Below are 15853 nucleotides of genomic sequence, written 5' to 3'. Positions count from 1 at the left end.
TCTGAGCGACAGTAAACACCATTTTGAAATCTCTGTATGGATCTAATGACCTCAGAGAAGTTTCCAATATCAGTCATACTCTGTATGAGGTAGGTTTTCCCCTATATTAGAGTTTGATTGTCAAACTGTATAAGACCTGTTGCACAACGCATACTAGTAGTTGACCTTCATTTGATCGCTGACATGATCCATGTCCAGATTATTTCACTTCTGTTCGTTTGTTTGTAAGTAGATTAGTCATTGAAATCCCTGATATTGATCAAGTCATTAACGTATGCATACTTTGATAATCTTCAAGTGGAGAGGGGGGGGGTGCAGGAATTAAGTAGATTTATAACAAAATATTTCTTTTATTATAATCATTTAAGATATTGTGCATATTTGCAAAGACAAAAAAATGTCAATTTGAGTATGTATATATACGTATTGATGTAAATAAAGATAAATATGCATGTAAAAATTATTTTTAAAAATTAGTAATTTAAAAGAAAAAACCATTTTCCCCCACCCCAATGTTCGAAATAAAAAAATTACGAGCGCAACGTTAAAAATTAATGATTTATCAATGCACTCGTGTAAAATAAACATGTAATCAGCGCTTAACATCGATTGAATGATAAGCATATATCGATTTATGAATCTTTGATCTTAGTTTTTTAGTTTGATTTTTATATTATTTCTACAGTTACTTGTTTAAAAAATCAACTTACAACGAAGCAATTCACAATGGTGACATAGCTTTAAGATTTTATTGTAAGGAAAACTCTGAAGTAAGCTGATTTAAATATAACCAAATTAAACAGAAGATTTCCCAATTTCTTTTTGTTACATTTTCATTTTGCATAACATTCTAATGTTGCATGGTGTATGTCTTTTTAAATACAAGCAATGTAACGAAAATCCTTATTAATGAATAAGTTTTAAAACATTGTCAAAGTCAAGTATTTCAACAAATTCTTATTATATATATATGAATTATTATTTTATATGATTCATTTCTTCGTTCTAGAATCCTAAAGAAAATATGAATTTACAAGTATGTTTATATGCATTAAGTTTTAATGGAATAGCTGATCGCTACTCTCATGAAATATATAATTACATGTATATTTTCATTGAGTATTTTTCTAAAAATAGACTTTTAAAAAATTTAATTTTCTTCATTTCAAACTCTAAATGCAAATTACATCATATTGAGTAGATATTGATCGGATTATAAAAACTTTAACAGAGTGATATAAACTAAATGACATGACAAACACTTAAAAACTATAAAAATTAAAATCGCTCTGTCATCTTTAAAGGGGCATGGTCACGATTTTGGTCAAATTTAATTTTTCTGTTTTTATTATTTACAATGCTTTAGGAATGTATTTCTAATGATCATGTGAAATTTGGGTGCCAGTCGATGAGTTTTAAGCAAGATACAGGGCTCACAATTCTTCGTCATGTAAACAAGGCTCGTGCCCTGTTTTTGTTTACATAGGTTCAATATACCATTCAAATCTTTTTCAACCTAATTTGTCTATCTTTTTATTCAATTTAAGCAGAAATAAACAGTTCCTAACGATTAACACATTCATTTGAGGTCTAAAACTGGATTTTTCACTTCAACATTCAAAATGTAAACAAAAGCTTTGTTTACATAACGAAGAATTGTAAACTCTGTAACTCGCTTATAACCCAACAAATGACACTCAAATTTTGGTTGCTTGTTAAAAACGCCCTCCTGAAGCATAATGTGATTGTTAACATTAATATCAAAAAAATAATTTTTTACCAAAATCGTGACCATGCCCCTTTAAAGCACATTGGTCGTAATCACTATTATATATGAGGGTTGTCCAAAAAGTTCTTGGACAATCGCGTTTTTGTCATTTTAAATGGGTTTATTTATACATATTGTATATCTAAAACTTTGTCATAAAATTTAAATCAAACTAAAGTGGTGTTGGATGTTTTCCATAGAAATAAAATAAACTTTTAATTATCAAAGGGTTGCGGAAAGTACGCGCTGTCCAGCGTAAAAATTGTCCAATCTTTGTAATAGAGTTTTGAGATATGAATATTTACAGTTTTTATAAAACATTGTAAAACTTTATAATCTTCTATCGTGATTTTTCTTATGTCGCTGTAGGTTTCGACAAATTGATATCATGGACGTTGTGTAGATTTCAGTGTAGCTTTCAGTCTTGTTTTTTGGTTTTTTAATATGAATGTTAAAAAAGATAGATGAAGGAAAGGTATTAAGCTCACATTTGAACTGAAAGCTCATTAGCTTTTTGACACTGTTTTGTCTTCAGAATGTATTCAATTTCTGTAAATAGAGGACCAGGTCCTTTTCAATCGTACAAATAATTTACGAGAAATAAATAAAAAAACCCAAATCATAAAAGGGTTGCTGGTTTGTTTTCTTTTTGGACTCATTAAGGTCTTAACAAAAAAATATACCATAATTTTTATAATTCATTCTCAATCATTGCATTATCTCTCCCATAAGTTACTATTTTTAGAAAGTAATGTGGTATAAACAAGAAAGTAAATGAAATTTTTTTTCAGATAAGTAATGTTATCAGTGTGTTATCTAGAAATGCTATTATATTAAAACTGTCAACAAATATGAAAATTAAGTTCGAAGCAGAGATAGTAGCGAGATTGACATTTTTGTTAAATATACAATGTACTTGTAGAAGTAAACGTAAAACGATTAGAACTCTTTAAAATTAGATTTGTTCATGTAGTAAAACAATAAATATTTGCCTGAAATAAACATTTTTTGTCACATGGTTTATTGAGTTTTGCACCGGTTCTAACATGACCAGAGTTAGTATTTGTATTAGGGTGTATTAAATAACACTGTATGGACTGTAATTAAAGAGCAAATACATGTATGTGTAAGAAACTTGTCTGCAAAAAAAATCTCGTTATTTAAATTGTCGAAGTAATTGAGTTTTAGGCTGGAACTTGTAGAAAAGATTCCTCCTTTCATTACCACAAACGGTCGGCAGAAAGTGAGTAGACTTTTTTCTTGCACTTAAACATGTAGGGAACAACTGCTTGAGGAACCATATAGCATTCGTTTACAAAGATAACGCACGTGTTCATAGATACAAAAATCCTTTTATTAACAAAATCTATTTAGAATAGAATATGTATATATCGCATTTTGTAAAACACAATGAACACAAAAATGGTAGGGATAGACACCAAGTATAGACTGATGTACATGTATGCACACACTAATTTATGACAACAATAAACACTAAATAATTATAGTGTGTAGCTCATAGTTGATTGTACTTCTTATTTTCGTAGATTGTAAGTACAACCTAAGACAAAGTAATGAAATTTCAAGGAAGCACCTTTGCAATTGAAGACAATGTAATGAAATGTCAAGGAATCATCTTTAAAATATAAGACAAGGTAATGAAATGTCATGGAAACATCTTTGCAATATAAGACAATGTAATGAAATGTCAAACAAACATCTTTGCAATCTGAGACAATGTAATGAAATGTCAAGAAAGCGTCTTTGCAATCTAAGACAATGTAATGAAATGTCAATGAAGCATCTTTGCAATCTAAGACATTGTAATCAAATGTCAAGGAAGCATCTTAATCTACACAAGATTAGCTGCTTTGGCCATTGAATGAAATATACTGTTTTCATCTTTTAACAAAACATCTGGACTGTCAAATTCTTTAATCTGGCCTTTATCTAGTACCATGATTCTAAAAAAGAAACAAAACGTTTAATTAATATACATGTATTAAGCAGGAAACAATTAAAGGACTCCAATAAAAAGCTATTGCAACAGGAAAATGAATGATTTACTGCAGGATTTGAATTTGAATTTAAAAGTACAAAATTATATAATGGTTTACTGCACAGATGATTGGTAAGTATTTCAATTACCTGGAGTAGTCCAAAACAGTGTTAAGTCTGTGGGCTATAGTGAGGATAGTACAATCAGAGAACTCCCGCCGTATAGTGTTCTGTATCAGGTTGTCTGTTTTCAGATCCACAGCGGCTGTAGCCTCATCTAGGACCAATATCTTGGACTTCTTCAGAAGTGCGCGTGCGAGGCATATCAACTGTCTCTGTCCAACACTGTAACAACATACACAAGATTATGAATAAATAATTTTTTTCAAAAGTATATTTAATTCAAGCAAAGATGGAAAGACCTTGCGTTTCAATTTGGTTAGATTAATGTTTAACAAACCTGAGATTTTCTCCTCTCTCTGAGCATTCGTAAAGAAGACCACCTTCGAGAGATTCCACATATTTTTTTAGATGGGCATGTTCCAAAGCTTCCCATAAATCATCGTCAGAGAAAGAGTTGAACGGGTCCAGGTTCATTCGTAATGTACCAGAAAACAACACAGGATCCTAAACAATGAAAAAATCAATTCTGTGTAATTCAGAGTCCATGTACTGAATTACATAAAAGACAAGTTGTGATTCCTTGTATGGATTCTTTCCAGTAAATTTATTCATTATTTTTCTCAGACGGTAAATTTATACCTGGGGAATAATTGTCAGCTTAGAACGAAGGTCGTGCAAGCCAATGGTTGATATGTCTACATCATCGATGATTATACTTCCGCCAGCCTTTTCGAGAATTCGAAATAATGCCAGAGTTAATGATGATTTCCCTGCTCCCGTTCTTCCAACGATTCCAATCTGAAAAACAACGATAAACCTAACTTTATGGACGTAAACACTACTATTTATCCTAATGTAGATATAATCTATATAGAATGTCTGTTCGTAAAACTTTTTTATCAAATATTTTATTTTTTCCAAAATAAAATATGTATGCCAAATTTGTTGTCCATTTTATAATAGAAATAAATAAATATAAATATATATTTAAAAAAATGACAGAAAGATTAACTGTATCTTTTACCTTCTCCCCGGGTGTAATATCGCAATCAATTCCTTTCAGAACCAAGTCCAAATCCTCTCTGTACCTCAGACTGAAATTGGAAAACTTCACGTGACCTCGTTGAGGCCAATTAGAAGCAGGTTCAGTTTCTTTGATTCTCCAGTCAGCTTCAGGTTTAAGGTTTATGTATTCCTGGATTCTTTCGACCGTTATAATGTTTGTGTCCATCTCCGTGAAAGCAAAAACTATCCATCTTAGGGTATCTGTAACCTAAAACATAGAGATTCATAGAAAATGATTGGATGATGGTAAAGTATTTAGCAGTATTTTATTGACGCTTATAAAGGAAAGTGGAGTGACAATAGACTTTTTTAAAATTAATCGAATTATGTCATAATACAATAGCTTTAGCAATTGCAAATGAATATGATACTTACATTGCCAGCATATGTCATGATCAAAGCTATCATTCCGCTTGATAAAACATCTCGACGGTAACAAGCCAACACGCAAGCAATGAACACCAACAGATTTCCCAAAAATCCTAAACGAAAGTTCAGCCACCTGCAAAATACAAAATAATTATGAACAAGGAGTAATAACTGCTTTTTTGTCGAATCACTGACGAGAAAAACAATGCAATTTTACTAAAGCATTTTACGGACTAGTTCTACTACATTGTAAACAATAGTTTGCCTAAATTTCATGCAAACACAATTTTTATCTCAAACATGTTTAAATAAAGTTTTGCCTCTTTCAAAAATAACAAAACAAAAACATAAATATTATCTACAAACTTATTTTTTAAATGAATTTCCTTTGTGTTCCCTTCTGGTTATCAGGATCAATGGTTTGAAAAATATATTACTATTCCAACCAAGCTTATTATTTTACTTCAAAGTAATAAATTATATAGCTAAGCATCCTTTACAAACCTGTAACAGGAAAGAGTTGTCAGTTCAGCTTTGTGATACGCATCTCGTCGACGGTCACACTCCTGCGCAAATAAAGATGTTTTGTTGTAAGCTCGAATGGTCGTCGCTCCCTGGATAGATTCACTGAAGAAAGAATACTGGGGGGATCTGAGCGCTTTGTTCATTCTTCTGCACTGACACGCTGCAACACTAAATAATCTCTACAATGGAAGAAAACTAAAACGTAAATTTTATTTGTATATGTAAATGTGTAGTATATCAAAGTTATTATAAAGTAAAATGCTAGACTTTGAATATTATCCTTATGAGTAAAGAAAACTAACTACTTTTCAATATCTTTAAAAATAATGCCAAAAATAAGCCGTTCAATTTATTCTGTCACGTTATTGTGTATATACCTGAATCAAAAAATACATGATGAACAGCGGCACCAAAAAGTAGACCATTGACGGCATCCCGGAAGTGATGACAATTAAAGTGAATACGATCTGCGGGAAGGTGTGCATAAAGCTCTTGGTAACCCACGGAAGAGAGTGTTCCAAACATTCCATGTCTTTTGAGAATCTATTGACCATTCTGCCAACTGGAGTATTTTCAAAGAAACTGAAAGGCGCTCTCATCACACCGGCCAAAGTCTTCTGGTGAACCTTTTTGGCTGATGTTACCACGATGAATATCACAGAAAGTTCTCCAAGTACGTTTAAAAGAGCTGCAAAAATCAAGAATATGGTCAATAACAATTTTCCTGGTACATATAGGGTGTAAGCCCTGAACAACAAGCGTGTACTTACTGTTGATCAGACCAATGAGTCCAAAGCCCTTTATTTTGTATCCTTGTGAAATGGCTTGAGCGCTTGAATTAAGTTCTGTTTTGTTGTCCGAGATGTCAGAGTCCCATTCACTGAGCCAGTAATTTTTGTAAAAGTCGGCAGCGTTTTGTGCAAGACACGCCGCAAACATGACTAAAAGGACTGGTCCTACGATTTTTAGATAAGTACCATAGGCGGACCATTTTGCCTACAAAATTTTAAACGTTTTACGTTTTAAAATTCAATTCACATCAGAAAAAGGAAAAGTCTGTTTGTAGGAAAGTAAGTAAGCAAACAATATTCTTTCGAGACTTGACTCACCTCATCAAGATTAACAGACTCTTCTTCGATGAATTTAGAATCTTTACATCTTTCCTCGTTCTCTGTGTCTTCTTTGGTGTTTAAATGATCGATTGTGGACACCTGTCTGTCGAACGATGCGGGTCTAGTACTTCCATCGGTCGATTCATCGTCAGAACTTGATTCCTCCTGAAGGTGGGTTCGTACAAATTCAGCAAAGGCACCATTTCTCTCCATTAGTTCCGTATAGGTCCCGACTTCTGATACTTCTCCGTTTACCAAACTGATGACTCTATCCACGTATGGTAAGAAGCTTATGGCATGGGTAACAAGAACGCGGGTCTATAAATGTAAGAAGTAAACATTAGTCATGCTATAGCGTAAACAAAAATCATGAAAATTGTGAAAAGTACGTGTTTGCATTAAAACAAAACCAACCTTATTTCTGAGAAGCCCTCTTTTTCCTATCACTTGATCAAATAGATGTCTGCCTACACGAGCGTCTACAGCACTGAGTGGATCGTCCAATAAGTAAATGTCAGCATCATCGTACACTGCACGCGCCAAACTGACTCTTTGTTTCTGTCCACCGCTCAGATTAATTCCCTGTGAAAAAAAAAAATTCAAAATTAAAATTTAATACGTACATTCTTAATAGCATTTACTTCAACTGCACAGGAACGCTAAAAACGCTAATTTTAACTACACTCCAAAATTTTGCTATAATTTTTTATCTGAATTAAGTGTGTACAACAAGTATTTTCAATACCTTTTCTCCTATTTCTGTTTCATCTCCTTTAGGAAGAATGTCAAGATCAGCTTGTAAAGCACATGCTTCTACTGCTTTTCTATAGTTCTTGACATTCATTTTTCTTCCAAACAGAATGTTTTCTCTCAGGGTATTATTTTGAATCCATGCTTCTTGGGTCACAAATGCTACAGAACCTTTGACATCGACTGTTCCAGAGATTTTCTCCATTTCTCCAATAGCGGCTGACATAAGTGAAGATTTTCCGGCTCCAACCGAACCAATCACTGCCACCAGTTCGCCATTAGAGACATCCACATCGATACTGTCAAATCAAGTTTACAAAGTTATAGCCTTCATTAACATTGTCAAATTCGACAGAGACATTTTAATAAAGATTTAATTAAGAAGCTAGCATTCTAAGTTTAATTAACATCACATTATCACTTTATCATGTAACTTTTGTCGTTACTTTTTTAAGGAAGGACTTTTGGCTTTGTTCCATGTGAATGATGCAGCTTTCATTGTTATGGCTTTCTCTGCGTCTTCGCTGTGTTGAATGGCTGATTCGTCTATTTCTTCACGATTCAGAAATGTTTCAATTCTTTTTAGGGAAACCGATAACTGTGAAACAATAAAAATTACGATAGAAAATCAATGAATATAGAAAGAAGTATAACGTTAAAAAAAAACTTTGATATTCTAAACAGTAATTTGTAACAGCATACTATAATAGACGACTTGACAGACTTGCGATTGGTTTTGGAGTTTAAGCAATATGTTAATCTTGCATGCATCCCACTCACCTCGATAAGAGAGGTAATGGCTATTGGCATATACATAAGCGGACCACGGAAAGCTGAAATCATGGACATTATGAAATAGATTTTCTTTGTTGTTAATACATTTCCCTCGTCTAGCCACAGGTACACCGCAAAGATCGAAAAAGTGAACTGCAAAGAAATATATCAAAAAATTTGATCAAGGATTCTACCATCAAATGTTAATAACAGTATGATGAAATAAAAACCCAATTTATTAAAAATTTAAAACATTGTTATGTATAATTGTTTCTTACCAGAAATTCGGACATTTGCCAGCAGAACATATTAACTATGTCTAGATATCTATTCTTTGTCTTCTCGTGAATTTCCTGCGATCTTATGGATCCAATTTTGTCTTCAAATGAGGATTCCCATGCATACAGTTTCAATACCTGCAATTCATACAAAGTCATGTATATTGAAGCCCAGTATGTTTAACGGATGTCAGTGTACAATTTTTGAGAGAGAGAGCGAAAGAGAGATATTTACCTTCATTCCATTGAAGACTTCATTCAGAACTTTCATTCTCTTATCCGTTATATCCTTTCCTTCTTTCTGTAAGGCACAATAAAGTTATATACATGTAATGTGAGCCTATATTAGATAAACGCATTCGCAGACGTTAAGGTATAAATTTTACTTACATTGATTTTGTGTTGAGCTTTTGCTATAACAGCAATTAATGGAACAAATACTACAAGGAGAAAAAATGCAACTAAAGCAGACGATCCAAGTTCCTGGTACAAGAAGTACATCGCTATGCATGCCTGGACAGGCCCAAGCAACAGAAGGTGCAGCTCAAAAATGGATCTGTGATTAATTTTCGTGGCGTCATCTGACATCAGGTTGACCATTTCGCCAACAGTGCATTCCTGCTTGGCTTTATTGGAAAGTTTAGCCATCTACAAAGAGAAAATCAAGAAAGGAATGGATGTATGAAAATGAAAAAAAAATGGAAAATTGGAAAAACTTTGCGATAATATTGTTACTTGCTGTTATACCTTTCTATATATGGCACCACAAACTGAAGTCCTGATTTTGATTCCAAGCATATGACCCACGTGGTCTGAGTGAGTGTCTTGAAATGTGTGTACAACACCGTACAAGAAGTAAGCAGAGGCAAGAAAAATTCCATGCCAAAGATAGTCGTCTGCATCTTCAGCAAAATTTATCAAACTCCTAGAAATAGCAATGAATTGTGATTTCATATTTTATTCTATACGTTTGATAATAACATATTTTTTCAGAGCACAATTGGCCTATAAAGGTATATATTCACATAAACCTATGTCAATTTCCTTTACATATAAAACATTAAAATCTGACATGTGCCTACCTAAATATCAGAGGGCCAATGAAACTATATAGATATATTGGGACGGTTATTAGGAAGTGGATGAATATCTCGTAGAAGTGGATCTTCATAATAACTCTGGACAGGCATGCTTTTATGTTCCCGCTGGAAATATTTTGGTTGACATCAGTTCTTCTGAAACATATTAAAAAATGTTGTGACAAGTCCTTTCATTACATAAACTTCATATTTTGTTTAATTTAATTTTTATAGGAAATATTCACCTTTTCTGTCGATTCAAATCATCACGCCAAGCTTTCTGAAAAACTGGAACGGTGGATTCTGCTTTTAAGTCAGCCGAAAGTTCTATCAAATCCTTCGCCTCTAATGGTCTCTTGTAGGCGTCTTTCACAATTCTAAAAAAAAAAATACAACAATATTTAATAAGTATCTCAGAGAAGTTTGACATTTTTCAAATTCTATAAATATTTATTTTTTCATTGTTGTTTTTTACTTACCTTGTAAACCAGGAAAATGCAAGCGCCGATATGATGGGGCTATTTTCAAGACACGATTTCTATAACGATAAATTGTATATTATAATTCTGTATAAAGACATTTGAATCATTATTTCAACTTTTCATGAACGCATGAATCTAGGGACATCATACCTTAGATTTGGAACCGTCATCCTCTGGAAAATTGTCGATGAAAAAGCCAGTGAGGAAAAGTTCGGCAATGGACAACAGGAGTTGTAGAGGCAGCAGGCAAGCGCTGAAATGAAGGCTCATTTCCTCCTGTAACAATACACAAATTTTACACGTGTTTATATATTTCATTCAATATAGTTTTTAAAAAATTGCAAAATTTCAACATTTTTAATATCTTTTGTTTTATAATTGAATTATAATCGATTTCCTTAAAAATTGGGGAAGAAAGAGTTCAATATTTTTACGGTTTTTTTTCATCTATTAAAAAAACACATTTATCGTTTGATAAGAAAACCTTAGCAATACCTGAACGTATAATCCTCTGATCTGAGACTGGAGGTTTAGAGTAAGACAAACTGTCGTAAGAAACCAATAAACAAATAATAGTCCAGAAGATTGCATTCGATGACGTCGTTCTGTTAACATGACGTGGTTGGCCACCATCTGAAACACAGACACAAAAATCACACATCGTTGAAAGAGGCCTACATTATCTAATAATATACGACAAATTATAAAGTTTATTTCTTGAGAGTCTACTTAATTGTACAGTGTGAACTAACCATAGTAATTCCTGTCAATGCTGGGGAGATGAATTCCGGTTTCACCATCGACTCCGTCAGGGAGTTCACAAACACGGTTTCTATACATTCTAGAAACGCGAAAAGAGCTAGACCAAGGCACAGGACCTAAAACAAGGCAAATCAAACAGAAACCTAATGTATTGTCCTTAATAAATTTTATTTTATCAAATTGAAATTATCGGGTACTTAATTTAATTTGATAAATAAAATCAGTAAATGACAGTACCAGATTCCTAATGATACGCGATGTTTGCGATATTTGCCTAAAATCGCGAGAACAATATCTCGCTGATTTTAAAAGCACGCTTGTAGTTTTTGGACAGATTTAAACTAAATGAAACGACGAAGAAAATCGGCGTTGGCGATTTTATATTCTATTGAGTTGTTGCAAAGTTGAGTCGTGAATTCAAATAATTAAGTACCCGCGTAGAATAAGGAATCTACAGTACTGAGCAAACTTACATATTTTGCAAGGCTTAACGCTGATTGGCACACAGGCTGGGATTGTCTTGAACTTTCCTTAGAGGACAATATCCAAAGTCTAAGAGGGGATATGACAAGTAACAGGATACATGGTATCCATCGGAGTATAGTCTTCTGGAAGCACGGAGTCAGATCCGGATAAGCAGTATTCCATGTAACGTTGGAGTCCTGAAAATAAAATTAATGTAAATCATGCAATGTCTATACTCAATGTTATATCCTTAAACAATTAAATAACAAATGGTAAGGAAATGAGTATAAAGATAAATATTTCATATTGTTGTGCAATCGTCAGAAATTATTTTTATTCATTTGCAAAATTTGAAGATATGAACTGAGATTTTTATATTATTTTTTTCATTTGAGCAAAACAATGCCGTATTTTATTTTCGACACATGGGTAGTAGGTCGATTTCAAACCTTACCCACAAAGGATCCCCTGAACACATCCATTCAATCTTGTTGACGATGTGATCGTTCATTTTGTTCTGTAGTCTTTATCATAAAGTGTCAGGTATGATTTACCTGTTAACCGACTCGGGGTATATATATGTGGTCCTGCGTCTAAATTTAACCAGACGGCAAAGCGGGAAACCCCGCCTGACGCATTAGTCTCCGGACATTTAAATGTCTTGGATCTCTGTTCCTCTGAGCGACAGTAAACACCAATTTGAAATCTCTCTATGGATCTAATGACCTCAGAGAAGTTTCCAATATCAGTCATACTCTGTATGAGGTAGGTTTTCCCCTATATTAGAGTTTGATTGTCAAACTGTATAAGACCTGTTGCACAACGCATAGTTGACCTTCATTTGATCACTGACATGGTCCATATCCAGATTATTTCACTTCTGTTTGTTTGTAAGTAGATTAGTCATTGAAATCTCTGATATTGATCAAGTCATTAACGTATGCATACTTTGATAATCTTCAAGTGAGGGGGGGGGGGTGCAGGAATTAAGTAGATTTATAACAAAATATTTCTTTTATTATAATCATTTAAGATATTGTCCATATTTGGAAAGACAAAAAAATGTCAATTTGAGTATGTATATATACGTATTGATGTAAATAAAGATAAATATGCATGTGAAAATTATGTTTAAAAATTAGCAATTTTAAAAAAAAAACCCATTTCCCCCACCCCAATGTTCGAAATAAAAAAATCACGAGCGCACCGTTAAAAATTAATGATTTATCAATGCACTCGTGTAAAATAAACATGTAATCAGCGCACAGCATCGATTGAATGATAAGCATATATCGATTTACGAATCTTTGATCTCAGTTTTTTAGTTTGCTTTTTATATTATTTCCACAAGCACTTGTTTAAAAAATCAACTTACAACGAAGCAATTTACAATAGTGACATAGCTTTAGGATTTTATTGTAAGGAAACCTCTGAAGTAAACTGATTTAAATATAACCAAATTCAACAGTAGATTTCCTAATTTCTTGTTGTTACATTTTCATTTTGCATTATAGCATTCTAATGTTGCATGGTGTGTTTTTTTTTAAATACAAGCAATGTAACGACCATCCTTATTAATAAATAAGTTTTAAAACATTGTCAAAGTCAAGTATTTCAACAAATTCTTATTATATATATATATATATATATATATATATATATATATATATATATATATATATATATATATGAATTATTATTTTTTATGATTCATTTCTTCGTTCTAGAATCCTACAGAAAATATGAATTTACAAGTATGTTTATATTCATTAAGTTTTAATGGAATAGCTGATCGCTACTCTCATGAAATATATAATTACATGTATATTTTTATTGAGTATTTTTCTAAAAATAGACTTTTAAAAAATTTAATTTTCTCCATTAAAACTCTACATGCAAATTACATCATATTAAGTAGATATTAGTCGGATTATAAAAATTTTAACAGAGTAAAATAAACTGAATGACATGACAACCACTTAAAAATTATAAAAATTGAAATCGCTCTGCCATCATTAAAGGGGCATGGTCACGATTTTGGTCAAATTTTATTTTTCTGTTTTTTTATTATTTACAATACTTTAGGAATGTATTTCTAATGATCATGTGAAATTTGGGTGCCAGTCGTTGAGTTTTAAGCACGATACAAGGCTCACAGTTCTTCGTCATGTAAACAAGGCTCGTGCCCTGTTTTTGTTTACATAGGTTCAATATACCATTAAAATCTTTTTCAACCTAATTTGTCTATCTTCTTATTCAATTTAGGTCTAAAACTGGAATTTTCACTTCAACATTCAAAATGTAAACAAAAGCTTTGTTTACATAACGAATAATTGTAAACTCTGTAACTCGCTTATAACCCAACAAATGACACTCAAATTTTGGTTGCCTGTTAAAAATGCCTTACTGAAGCATAATGTGATTGTTAACATTAATATCGAAAAAAATAATTTTTTACCAAAATCGTGACCATGCCCCTTTAAAGCACATTGGTCGTAATCACTATAATTATATACATGTACTAGTATGAGGGTTGTCCAAAGAGTTCGTGGACAATCGCGTTTTTGTCATTTTAGATGGGTTTATTTATACATATTGTATATCTAAATATGTCATAAAATTTAAATCAAACTAAAGTGGTGTTGAATGTTTTCCATAGAAATAAAGTAAACTTTTAATTATCAAAGGGTTGCGGAGAGTACGCGCAGCCCAGCGTAAAAATTGTCCAATCTTTGTAATAGAGTTTTGAGATATAAATATTTACAGTTTTTATAAAACATTGAAAAACTTCATAATCTTCTATTGTGATTTTTCTTATGTCGCTGTAGGTTTCGACCAATTGATGTAATGGACGTTGTGTAGATTTCAGTGTAGATTTCAGTCTTGTTAGTTTCTACAGAGCTTTGAATGTACAATCAATTTCCGTAAGAAATAGAGGGAATCATACTTGGTAGATGTACTTGTATAAGATTTCAAATTTTGTTGAGCTACTGTATCATAGAAGTTTTAAATACAAAAGAAAGAAAATATGCATCAGTTAAAACATTTCAGCTTTCTCAATTTGAAAAATATTGGTCATCACTAGTTGATTTTTATTGTATTAGTTTATTCATGATTATGATATGTAAGATGAAAAACTCATCTCATGCCTTAAGATTATTTTTTTTTTTTTTGGTGAACAGCGGGGAATGAAATGTTTATGATAAGGGGAGATAACAAAGAGTTTAAAAACATGCAACACAATTATACAATCATGCATATATTTGTATGTTTCAGAAATACTAATTTATAAAAGAATGAATCCAACATGTGATGGTTAATAAATGCAATGCATACTACAACAGCTATTTTTGTAACTTTCTAATAAAGAAGGAAGACCTATTCATTTTCTAAGGATGTAGTGGCATCAATACAATTGATGATACACAGCTGAACAGCAGAACAATAAACATTGTCTTGGAGACTGATCCATACACCTGCTTGTTACACAGACAAGTCCGGGAGGTTGAGAGGAGTTATATACAGACCACTCTGCAGAAAGCAGCACAATTCCACTCCAGGTACATGTAGTCAAATGGTATATGAATTCAGCAGTGAATCTGAAGCAGAGGTCATTAAGTTACCATGCCGTTTAATTAACATATCACAATAAGTCATCACAAACTGATGAAGAATTGACAATAGAAAGTAAACATCTTTCTGGGTTTTTTTTATATATATATATCGTTGCCAAAGACAATATTATATACATGTACATTAACTGGTAAATGAGTGTTAAACTACAGAATCGAAAATGTATGCCGTCAACCTGATTAGAGATAAAGAGAAAGAAAAATTGTTATGGTTTGCTTTCAGAAGACAACAAATGCTCCAAAAGTAAATGGAAGTTTAAAAAGTGTTCCATTCTCAATGTGTGAAGAGAGACGATTAACGAGAGGTGTCATGTAGTTTGGTTACAGTTGAAAAACTATCTTGAATTCCTATAAGTTTGCTAATGTAAGAACAGCAGAGGTTTTGTGAAACAGATGGAGATCTATGAATAAATGACATTTTATCTCAATATCATACAATAATTTTGTATGAGTGATGAAAAATTATGATATGTACTTGTATTTCTTCTGGAGCAAAATTTGTTTATGCTTCTGATGTCATTGTATGGTAGTGTTAGCGGACTTTGTCTGAATTTACGAAGGTCAGTGTTCGGTGCTTTTGGATGTTTAACACTTTCATTCATCTCTATATCCATTCAAACTATCTTAAATAACAGAAATACTTTTTTTTATTTAAATACATCAAGAAGTTT

The 15853-nt window shown here is 32.3% G+C and overlaps 3 protein-coding genes across 3 annotated transcripts in view; 1 reads left to right on the top strand and 2 right to left on the bottom strand.

The window, feature by feature from the left end:
• LOC105318686 (telomere repeats-binding bouquet formation protein 1) overlaps nt 1-15661 on the top strand; it is a 39609-nt gene extending 23948 nt beyond the window's left edge. The window contains exon 19 of the mRNA XM_066079017.1: nt 15406-15661. Coding sequence (XP_065935089.1) covers nt 15406-15498 — 93 coding nt within the window. The 3' untranslated portion in view covers nt 15499-15661. The remainder of the gene's footprint in view (nt 1-15405) is intronic.
• On the bottom strand, nt 3132-9993 carry LOC136273729 (multidrug resistance-associated protein 1-like). The gene is made up of 19 exons (XM_066079013.1): nt 9845-9993; nt 9510-9687; nt 9153-9410; nt 8998-9063; nt 8763-8900; nt 8491-8637; nt 8157-8308; nt 7706-8009; nt 7375-7542; nt 6958-7278; nt 6619-6844; nt 6226-6536; nt 5828-6027; nt 5330-5456; nt 4914-5162; nt 4529-4687; nt 4227-4393; nt 3917-4111; nt 3132-3732 (listed from the first exon to the last, which is right to left on the bottom strand). The coding sequence occupies exons 1-19, from the start codon at nt 9931-9933 to the stop codon at nt 3621-3623; spliced, it is 3567 nt and encodes a 1188-aa protein (XP_065935085.1). The 5' UTR covers nt 9934-9993; the 3' UTR covers nt 3132-3620.
• LOC136273266 (multidrug resistance-associated protein 1-like) lies at nt 10083-12429 on the bottom strand. The gene is made up of 7 exons (XM_066077660.1): nt 12005-12429; nt 11559-11747; nt 11076-11201; nt 10819-10956; nt 10474-10599; nt 10321-10379; nt 10083-10218 (listed from the first exon to the last, which is right to left on the bottom strand). Exons 1-7 carry the CDS (start codon nt 12059-12061, stop codon nt 10083-10085), a joined length of 831 nt encoding a protein of 276 aa, XP_065933732.1. The 5' UTR covers nt 12062-12429.
• Nucleotides 15662-15853: the final 192 nt, after the last annotated feature.

Source organism: Magallana gigas, chromosome 3, assembly GCF_963853765.1.
Source record: "Magallana gigas chromosome 3, xbMagGiga1.1, whole genome shotgun sequence".
Classification (NCBI taxonomy): Eukaryota; Metazoa; Mollusca; class Bivalvia; order Ostreida; family Ostreidae; genus Magallana; species Magallana gigas.
This window is presented reverse-complemented; position numbering and strand designations above follow the sequence as displayed.

Coding starts and splice junctions, on each gene's coding strand:
- LOC136273266 (XM_066077660.1), bottom strand. CDS start 12,061: ATGAACGATCACATCGTCAACAAGATTGAATGGATGTGTTCAGGGGAT. Junction 11,748..12,004: donor GTTCAGGGGATCCTTTGTGG/GTAAGGTTTGAA, acceptor TTTTATTTTCAG/GACTCCAACGTTACATGGAA. Junction 10,380..10,473: donor ATGACGGTTCCAAATCTAAG/GTATGATGTCCC, acceptor TTATCGTTATAG/AAATCGTGTCTTGAAAATAG.
- LOC136273729 (XM_066079013.1), bottom strand. CDS start 9,933: ATGAAGATCCACTTCTACGAGATATTCATCCACTTCCTAATAACCGTC. Junction 5,163..5,329: donor TCATGACATATGCTGGCAAT/GTAAGTATCATA, acceptor TCTATGTTTTAG/GTTACAGATACCCTAAGATG. Junction 3,733..3,916: donor ACTGTTTTGGACTACTCCAG/GTAATTGAAATA, acceptor TTTCTTTTTTAG/AATCATGGTACTAGATAAAG.